This window comes from Corvus kubaryi, unplaced genomic scaffold (assembly GCF_017639235.1).
Source record: "Corvus kubaryi isolate FWS band 111438036 unplaced genomic scaffold, C.kubaryi_AGA036_p1.0 62567, whole genome shotgun sequence".
NCBI classification, from domain to species: Eukaryota; Metazoa; Chordata; class Aves; order Passeriformes; family Corvidae; genus Corvus; species Corvus kubaryi.
Window position 1 is genome coordinate 55,945 of NW_024581458.1, and position 9,495 is coordinate 65,439.

General features: G+C 69.1%; 2 protein-coding genes across 4 annotated transcripts; both read right to left on the bottom strand.

Moving 5' to 3' along the window:
* Positions 1-520: 520 nt before the first annotated feature.
* LOC121672482 (G-protein coupled receptor family C group 5 member C-like) lies at positions 521-4,873 on the bottom strand. Of its 3 annotated transcripts, none has more exons than XM_042045137.1 (5): positions 4,772-4,873; positions 2,446-3,466; positions 1,769-1,863; positions 1,415-1,558; positions 521-1,252 (listed from the first exon to the last, which is right to left on the bottom strand). In XM_042045137.1, exons 2-5 carry the CDS (start codon positions 3,455-3,457, stop codon positions 1,220-1,222), a joined length of 1,284 nt encoding a protein of 427 aa, XP_041901071.1. In that variant the 5' UTR covers positions 3,458-3,466; positions 4,772-4,873; the 3' UTR covers positions 521-1,219. The 3 variants fall into 3 exon arrangements, with proteins under 3 accessions (XP_041901071.1, XP_041901073.1, XP_041901070.1); XM_042045139.1 differs by having other exon boundaries at positions 4,753-4,837; XM_042045136.1 differs by lacking the exon at positions 4,772-4,873 and adding an exon at positions 3,617-4,298.
* A 2,077-nt stretch (positions 4,874-6,950) lies between these two features.
* LOC121672483 (probable G-protein coupled receptor 142) lies at positions 6,951-9,400 on the bottom strand (the record flags this gene model as incomplete). The annotated part of the gene is given in 4 exon segments (XM_042045140.1): positions 6,951-7,059; positions 7,963-8,872; positions 8,874-9,004; positions 9,006-9,400. Coding segments are annotated over 3 exon segments (854 nt in total), but the record flags the coding sequence as incomplete, so codon positions are not given.
* Between the last annotated feature and the right edge of the window lie 95 nt (positions 9,401-9,495).

Genomic DNA, 9,495 nt, shown 5'->3' on the forward strand with positions numbered 1-9,495 from the left:
CCGGGAGTGCGGGCTTGTGCCAGCCAAGGCCATGGCAGGGACATGGCGAGTGCCACGCTCCCCCAGTGGGTCCCTTGTGCGGACACCGCGCAGGGCACGCGTGCCCACCGGCAGCCCCGGCGCCGCCATCCCGGCTCCGGCTCAAGGAGACCAGGTCACCCGCTGCCCCCACGGAGCCATTCCAGCCCTGAATAATTCATGGCACTGCTGGCCGCAGGCTTCCTGCCCGGAGGAGGAGGAATGGCTGCGGAGGGGAAGGCAATCCGGGCGGGAAAACCACCACGACCTTGGCACGTCCTCCGTGCTGTGCCACCTCCTGCCCGGCAGCCCATCTGCCCACGGGATCCCGGCCCAGCGGCCCCAGCTGGGGGGGAGGGGGTGCCGAGGACCCTGCTCGGAGCGCCCCCCCCATGCTCCCTGTCACTCCCCTAAAGGAGGGAATGGGGCTGAGCCGGTGGGAGCAGCCGGTGGCACTGGGAGCACCTGGGACTCCCACCACAGACCAGCTGTGACAGCACCATAGGAAAAACCACCTTTATTGGGGTGGCCTGAAAAAAAGTGGGAAAAGGAATTTGACAGAGAAAGCAGCGAGGAGGGCGAGGGGCCCAGCTCCCTCCCCACTCCCTGCAGGGGTCCCCGAGCCCCGAGGGGGGAAGGCACCGGGAAGGCGGCCGGAGCTGTGGGGGGCCGGTCCCCAGCCCCAGCAAGGCACTGATCCCCTGGACCCCCAGCAGCCACCCTTCCCCAGCAGTGGAGAAACAGAGGCACAGAAGGAGGCAGAGCTGGGGACAGCCTCGTGTCCCCTTGTGCCCTGCGGTGGGATGGGCCCAGCTCGGCTCGGGGTCCCCAGGGCTGGTGGGGGTCAGTGCAGAGACAGGGGCTCGGTGCTGAGGGTGCCCTGGGCCGGGTCCCGCTGGTTCCCCAGCTTCGGAGGGTCCATGGCCTGGGGGAGACGGGGTCTGTGCGTCACAAAGGCAGTGAGGTGACAGCTGGGGGTGTCCTCACGGGAGCCTGTCCTTGAGGCAGGGATGCGGGGTCCGGGCACAGCTGGTGGCTTGTGGGTGCCACGGCCAGGTGGGACGGGCAGGTGGGGACTGTGTCCAGGCATCCCATGGGTGGGATTCACATGTCAGGGTGGGATGAGGCCCGGTGAGCCCTCGGGAGCGGGACGGAGGGGCCGCGGCCGTGCCGGCGCTGTGGGAGCTGTGTCACGGGGGCTTCACCACCGGTTCCTGCTGTACGGGGACTGCACCTGCGGGCAGAGCGGGGTGGCACTGGGGTGGCAGCAGGACCACGGCACCCACACCGGGTGAGACGTGTACCCTGACCCACCGGGGGGAGCTCTGGGTGCTGGGAAGAGCCGTCGCCATGGCAGGGCCGGACTTTGCCCCCGCCGCAGGCACCGTTCACCCACCTGGCAGCTCCGGGTGTCCCTGGGGATGCTGGAGTGCCGGGCCTGTGCCGTGAAGGCGTCCTCGGCTCGGAGCGTGGAGCTGGCGCTGCCGGGCAAGGGGCTGGTGGAGGCGCGGGGCAGGATCACGTCATAGGGACCTTCGCTCTGAGGGACAGACACGGGGGTGTCACAGCACCGGGAGCACCCCGGCCCCACGGGGTCCCGGGGGTGGAAGGTTCGGAGGGTCCCCACCCCGTTAAAGCAGCCATTGGGACACAGGGGTCACGGGAGCCCCCCACCCACACCCTGTCCCCCACCCCAGTTGCTCCAGTCGGAAGCCTGGCAGGATGTGGCCACCCCTGGTGTCACACTCACCGTCCCCTTGTGCATCAGAGCCATCTCGGTGGGCTGGTACACGCTGGTCAGCAGCTGCCCGTTGTAGCCACTGTACGGGGACACCGGCTTCTTGGCTGCCAAGGCATGGGGACAGTCACCATGGAGCCACTGCCACCCCACTGGGGCTCCCCGTACCTCGTTAGCAGCTTTAACGAGCTGACTCAGCAGCTCCGTGCCTTTCCCGCGGGACACTCCTGTCCCCAGCGTTGGCATCGCAGCTGCCTGGCCATGGTTTGTTATTGTAGGGTCTCTCGGGTGCAGGTGCTGCTCAGAGGGGACCCTCCCTCCCCCATGGGGCGCAGACACCTGGCGTGGCCGCCCACGATGCCCATTGGGACCGTCACCACCCCGTGTTATTGCAGGGGCTTGTGGGCCCGGGGCGGAGGGGCAGGAGCCGCGGGCACCCCACGCCGGGGAGGGAGCTCCCTGCGGCTGTGGGGCTCAGCCCAAACTGGTACACCCAGCCCGGCCAGTTCTCGGGAGCCACAACAGCAGCAGGCGCCAGTGCCGGGCAGGTCACTGCCAGACATCTCGTCACCCACCCACCCCTGCCATACCCGGTGGGGACATCCCTCAGGGTCCCCAAGAGGGTCCTTAGAGCCCACTGGCAGCCCTGCCATGGGGTGAGAGGGTCCCTGGTGGGCCCTGGTGCCTACCGAAGGACGGCTCATCCATGGAGAAGGCCTTGTTCTCCACGAACATGCTCTGCGACTTCTGCTCCTTGAGGATGGTCTCGTAGCCCACCCCACGCGTGGGGTAGCCATCGTCCTCAAAGGCCTGCTCGGGGCTGCGCCGTGTCACATGTGTCACCTCGGGGATGACGTAGAGCAGGAGGAAGGCGCTGGCGTTGCAGACCAGCGCGATGGCCAGCGTGGGGTCATCCCAGCCGGGCTTGTGGCCAGCACGCTGGTTCCCATACAGGTACATGATGGTCCACACCAGCCAGATGGCCATGGAGAGGCTGGTGGTGGCCAGGATGAAGGCGCTGTGCTTGCGCCAGCGGCCGTAGTAGCCGCAGAGGGCCGGCCAGGCCGTGCTGAAGGTGGCCACCAGCAGGGCCATGACGTAGATGAGGGCCATGACGAAGTCAGCGTCCGCCAGCTGGCAGGGGTCCGGGGGGCCACCCTCGCGCCGCGCCACCGTGATGATGAGCCACTCGGCGTTGATGATGACCTCAACCGAGGCGAGGGACAGGGCCACCGCCAGCGTCACCCAGCCCCGCGGGGCCCGGTTGCGCCGCGCCAGGAAGTTGAGGGCCACGGCGTGTGCCAGCAGGCAGGAGAAGCAGATGCCAAAGAGGACGCCGAAGAGGAAGCGGCGGGAGGTGCAGGTGGAGAAATCCGGCCCCACGATGAAGTCGAAGGTCAGGCAGAAGAGCCCGAAGGTGCCCAGAAGGAAGAAGACCTGAGTGGCCACCAGGCTCTTTTTCTGCTGGTCCTGCACGAAGGGCAGGCTGGCCACCAGGACGATGGTGAGCACGAAGGTGGTCACCACGCCGAGGCTGGCCACTGCCTCCACCCCGATGCCCCAGCCCGCCGAGAGGTCACAGAGGTTGTAGTAGAGGGAGGAGAGGTCGTGGCCACAGCCCGAGGGCGGCGTGGGCTGCGCGGCGGCCGTGGGGAGCAGGGCCAGCAGCACGGCCGTGGTGCCCATCCTGCACCGTGGCATCCAGGGACCCTGCGGGACACAGCGGGGTCAGGGCACAGGGACTGGGGATGTGGATCAGCTCCCAGCTCGGAGCATCCCTGCCCATGGTCCCCACTGTGCATCCCAGGGTGAGCAGTGGGGTCCTGGGGAGCTCTGCCCTGCTGGCACAGCTGAGCTCACCCAGCATGGCCAGGGAGCCCCCGGTGGGACCAGGCAGCCACGTGAACCCATCGGATGCTTGGCTGGAGGTTGGTGGCAGCTGAGGAGGGGCTCAGCCCCTCTGTGCCCCAAATGATCCCTCCCAACATGGGAATTCTCTGGGGCTGTCCCGATCCCTTCCTCCAGTGTCAGGAGCAGCACCGTGCCCGCCGGCTTCCCAGGAACATCAAATGTGGGCTCAGACCAGATGGCAGAGGTGATGCTGGGGGACAGGGCTGTCCCCTTGCCTTGTCCCTGTGTGCTACCACGTTCCTCTTTCCACTTCTCCCATCCCACTTCCCTCCGCTGGTTCTGGGCACCGGCCCAGTGCAGGTCGCGTGTCCAGCTCGCTGGCACGTAGGCAGCCGCAGCCTGGCACGGCACAGCACGGCACAGCATGGCATGGCACGGGGGTCCTAGTCCCTGTCCCCACCGCTGCCACCCCATTCCTGCCACCCATGGTGGGCACGGGGAAGAGGAGGCAGCGAGGAAGCTGCAGCCTCACTGCTGGGGGAGGAAGAGGAGATGCCGGGGCCGGGAACCCCGGTCCCCCGAGGGGCACCCCACACCGGGCACCCCCCGGCCCCGGGATGGGGACCCGGACCCCCAGCACCACGCTGGGACGGAGTCCCCGTGCCCGCGGGTTCCAGCAGCTCCACCGCCTCCGGTTCCCACCGCGTCCCCCAGCCCGGTTTCCCCCCCACCTCCAGCCCGGTACCTCCGCACGCTCCGCCCGGTTTCCCCCGCGCCCCCGGCCGCTGCACCCGCGTCCCCAGCCCTGCTCCTCCTGCACCCCCCGCCCGCTCCCTCGCACCGCCCGTTGGCTTATCCGCTCCCCCGGCCCGGTCCCGCCGCACTCCTGTCCCGCTCCCCCTGCCCCTCCCGCCGGTTCCCCCCGCCCGCTCCTCCCGCACCCCCATCCCGCACCGTTCCGGTGCTTCCCGGCGCTCCCGCCAGGTCCTGGCCCCGAAACTCCGCCGGAGCCGCCCCCAACCCTCCGGCCGGAGGAGCTGCGGGGGCGGACGGCTCTCGGTCCCGGTCCCGGTCTCTTCCTGTCGGCGTTGCCGGTGTCCCCCAGTCCCGCAGGGTTCGCCCCTCCGCCACCCAGCCCCGCTCACCGGCCGCAGCCCCGCTCACCGGCCGCAGCCCCCGGTGCCCGGCGCTCCGCTCCCCCCGTGCCGAGCCGAGCCAGCCCCGGTGCCGCCGCACCGTGCGCCTGCCCGTCCCGGCCCCTCCCCGAGGTGCGGCTCAGCCCCGAGGGCGCGATCGGGGCCGGCCGGGACCTGCCCCGCCGCACCGGGCGGGGGCACCGCGGTCCCGCACCGGCGGGGGTCCCGCACCGGGGCACGGAGGGGGCTGGTGGGGGGCGGAGCAGGGGCGAGCCCACCTGGCCATCAGTGTGATGAGTCTGGGGGGATCTCAGCCACCAATGTGATGAGTCTGGGGGGGCTTCAGCCTGGCTCTGCCGAGCGCTGCTCCCCGGGAAAGACTCTCCGGGGACAAGGGACGGAGCGGGGGGGCTGCCCCGGGGCATGGACGGGGCTGAGGGGAGCAGACCCTGCACTAGGGGGTTAAGCAGGGGGGAGCCCACCTGGCCATCACTGTGATGAGTCTGGGGGTCTCAGCCTGGCCCTGCTGAGTGCTGCACATCAGGAAAGACCCTCAGGGGACAAGGGATGGAGCAGTGGGAGCTGCGTCGCGGGATCTTCCACCTCTGGTGGGCTCGGGGGGCCGGGAGTGGGGCTCCACAGGCGGCCCCACCGTGTAAGGATACACCGGCCTGGAGGGGCCTCCCGGAGGAATGTCAGCTGATGGATAAAGCCGGAGCCCTTGGCAGGGCAGCAGGACCCAGAAAACCCCAGAAAAGCCCCAGAAAAGCCCTTTCGGCAGAGGGCTGAAGGCCAGGGCAGCCCCAGCACAGGGCACTGACACGGCTCAGTGGTCCCTGTCCCAACGGGGGTGGCTGCGACCCTGGCGTTGGGATGGGCACCCCACAATCACCCCATTCATCCCTGGGGATGGGGAAAAGCCCTGGGAGAGTTGGGGCAGCCCGGGGGCCCCGCCAGCCCTGGGAGAGGTTTCCAGGCAGGCACTGCTATTTCGGGAGGGTGAAGCAAGAGGGTGAAGGATGCAGAGGAAAGTTCAACGTGCCTCCGGCGGGGCCTGCCCCAATCCAGGCCGGGATGAAAACAATCCGGGGAGAAAGGGCAGCAGAGCCGCCGGTGGAAGGACCGGCTCCCACCGGAACCGGCGGCACCCGTGGCACAAGGACCGGCACCCGCCAGAGCCCACGGGGACGGGACGGTGTGTCCAGCTCAGAGCTGCGCCACTGCCACCCTCCCGCCCTCTTCCTAAAGATCATTTGGCTTTGGGATGGTGTTCGGGATTGGATCATCCCTGCCCTCGCACGGGGCAGGGCAGTGCAGGCGAGGGGCTCTGCAGCGGCCCTCGTGCCTCAGTTTCCCCAGGGGTTTGGAGCGCAGGCTCCGGGAAAGGCTCAGCCTTGGATAAGCGGTGCCGGGAGCGGAGGCCGCTTGTCCTGCCGCCCCCACACCGCAGCCCGGCCTCTCCGCCGGCTGCTTCCTTCCGCCGGAGGGTTTCCCGGCTGCTGACTCAGCACGAGACCCCCGTGACCCCCCGTGGGGCCACCGGCAGGCGTCCGTCCCGCCGAGGCTGCCCCGTGGCCGCGCAGCGTTTGCCTTTGCGTCCCCCTCCTTGGCGGGTGAGCTCCTCATCCCCTTCCCCTGGGAACCCCCACATTCCCCACGGCCGGCGGTTTCAGCCCCCTTCCCATGGAGACCCTCACGTTCCACCCATTGTGGGCGTCTTCTGCTCCCCCCTCCCGCAGGGACCCTGCCCAGGTTTCCAGCCCCCACTGCTTGCTCCGGGGGTTTTTATAGGTCCTACAGAAAGACCCCAAGAGGCTGTGGGGTCACTGGGGGGTGATGCCCACCATGTGCTGCCCTCGGTTTCCTCTCGCGGCGGTGGATCCCCGACCCTGACCGTCCTGCACGGGCAGAGCCCGATCGCAGTTCCCGGTGCTCTGGGTGGGCTTGGAACCGCGATCCCAGTGGTGGAACTGGGCAGAACTGGTCCTTCCAGCATAGAGGCCACACTGAGGGGCTGGGATGAGGCTCAGCACCGGGACCTGGACCCTGGCCAGGCTCTATCCGAAAACATCAGCACGCCGGGCGCATTTTTTCCAGGCTTACCTTTCCTGGGGAGCCGCAGGGACGGGCGGCTGGCACGGCTGGCACGGTGGCAAGGCTGGCTGAACCCCGTCTCCGCGGCGGCTCCCCTCGGCAAGGCGAGAGCCGGGGGTCCCTGCTGCCCTCCCAGAGCCTTCCGCCGCCCCGGCCGGGGCTCGGAGCCGTTCCCAGCGGAGCCCCTCGCGCCGGCGGACGCCGTCAGCACATTTCCACCTCCTTTGCCAAGTAAATACGCACCGGTTGGCACAGGGGGGCCGGTGGCAATCGGGGGGGCCGGTGGCAATCCCGGAGCTCCCGCCGAGGGTTCCCGAGGCAGCCGAGCCCCCCCGGCCCGCGGCCCCTCAGCCCCTGCCCGCGGTCGGGTTAATAACTAATCCCTTCCCGGTCCTGCTCTCCTCACGTGCCAGAATTAATGGAGCGAGAACCTCCCAGGTACCCCCCGCGCCACCGGCTCGGGCTTTAACCCTGTCCCCCGGCAGGGATCCGGCCTGGGATGAGGTGACATCCCCGGCGGGGTCTGTCCACCCGAGTGCGGGGGCAGGGTGGGTCCGTGAGTAGGTCAGCCCCACACCCTGGGGGCAAAGGCTGCGCCCCATCCCCGCCCGGTGTGGGCACAGCCAGGGCTCGGGAGTGGGCAGGGGGTCTGGTGCGGTTTGGGGGTGTCTCTGTGCCCTGCCAGGAGCCAGCTGAGGCCCTGATCCCCCCCGGGCACCCCCTGGCTCTGTCCTGCCCCTTCTCGGGAATCCGAGCGGAAAGGCTGGACGGTTTTGGGGGATTATGCTAAGGACCTTACGGGGAATTAGGGTGGCGGCAGGGCTGGTTTGGGGGGCTGGGGGTGCCCGCTCCCTGTCCCCGGCAGTGCCAGCTCCGCAGTGTCCCATCCCTGCCCTCTGCTGGCAGCTGGGGACAGGCTGGCACGGCTCGGCCGCCCCTCCAGTGTCACAGCGGTTTGGCACTGGTGTAACTGGGAGGGCAGCACTGGGTGCACCCGCAGCAGGGGGGGCACCTCCCCTGCCGCAGGTGCCCGGGGGGCTGCACCCTTGTGCTGGGGCGGGGGGCTGCAGCCTGGCTGCTGCTGCCTGTGGGATTAATGGGTGGGGCCAGGAGCTGGGATCTTACCAAGAGTCCAAACCCCACTACCGGGGACACCAGATCCTGTGGATGCTCCCTCTGGCACTCTCGGGCAGCCGTGCAGAGGCACGGGGGTGGGCAGGACAGAGACACCTTGTGCCAGAGCTGCTGCTGCAGGGTGCCCCCGTTCCAGCCGCCCGCAGGGAACCGGACCCAGGCAGGGTTTTGGTCTCAGCATGGCAGTTTATGGAGTGGCACCCAGCGGGCACCACGTCCGTGTCAGGGCTCACAGGAGCTCACTTGTGCCCTCCACCCCTCACCATGGGCAGCCCCTCGGTGCCACTGAGCTGGGGCACGTCCTGGATGAGTCCCCTGGCTGAGTTCCAGTGCTGCGTGAGGGGCTGAGCATGGGCGGGGCTGAGCTGCCCATCCCGGGCTGCTGCTGCCAGGCAGGCACCACGAAATCCCCAAATGAGTGTCCGGGCACAACCACCTCCTCCTGCCACCACCACCAGCATTAACTCTGCCTCCGTGGAGGGGCCCTGTCCCCACGGCAAGGTCTCCCCAGGCCCCGGTGCGATGCGTGGGGCTGGGTGGGTACCGGGACTGCCAGCCGGGCACTGCCCTGGCTCAGAGCGCGGTGCTGCCCAGCAGCTTCAGTGGTTTCAGGGCCGGGGGTGGGAAGTGGCCACTGCCACGGCAGGGGCCGTGCCGGGGGTGCCCCCGCAGCACCTCGCCCACCGTGCGGCGGAAGGTCTGGCTGACGAAGCAGTAGAGGAAGAAGTTGAGGGAGGTGTTGAGCATGGCCACCATGTTGGCGATGTCCAAGGCCAGGTGCACGCGCCAGTCCCTCCTGACCGAGGCCACGTAGAGGTGGCACATCATGACGACTGTCCGGGGAGCCCAGAGCACGATGAAGACGGTGGTGACAGCCAGCAGCAGGGCCGTGGTCTTGCCGCCCCCCCGCGCGCCTCCGCTGCTTCAGCTTGCGGATGATGATGGAGTTGGTGGCCAGGAAGATGCTGCAGGGCAGGAAGTAGATGGTGACGCAGTGCAGCCACTTGAGCACCGTGTCCAGCGCCGTGGGGGGGGTCGGCGTCACGCCACATGTCCAGCCACCAGTAGAAGGGGATGCCGGTGGCCAGCGCCGCGGCGAAGACGGCCGCGATGATCTTGCGGGTGCGCCGCGGGTAGGACACGGTGCGGTAGCGCAGCGGGTGGCACAGGGCCACGTAGCGGTCCACGGTCAGCAGGACGGTGACCCAGGTGGAGGCGTGGTTGGCCGTGAACTCCAGCACGTTGACGGTGTGGATGAATGCGCTGGGCACCGCCCGCGCCAGGATGGCCGTCTGCAGGATGAAGCCCACAAAGATGATGAAGACCTGGGTGAGGATGTCGGAGGTGGTCAGGGCCAGCAGGTACCAGTACGATGACTTCTTGGTCCTGGTGGCCAGGCGGGACAGGGCCACGGCGGTCAGGATGTTCACTGGAGGGAGGGGAGCGATGGGTGGAGGTGAGAGCTGGGGGCTCACAGCCCCCCCACGCAGCACGCAGGACCCCGAGGGTGCCCAGGCTCTGGCT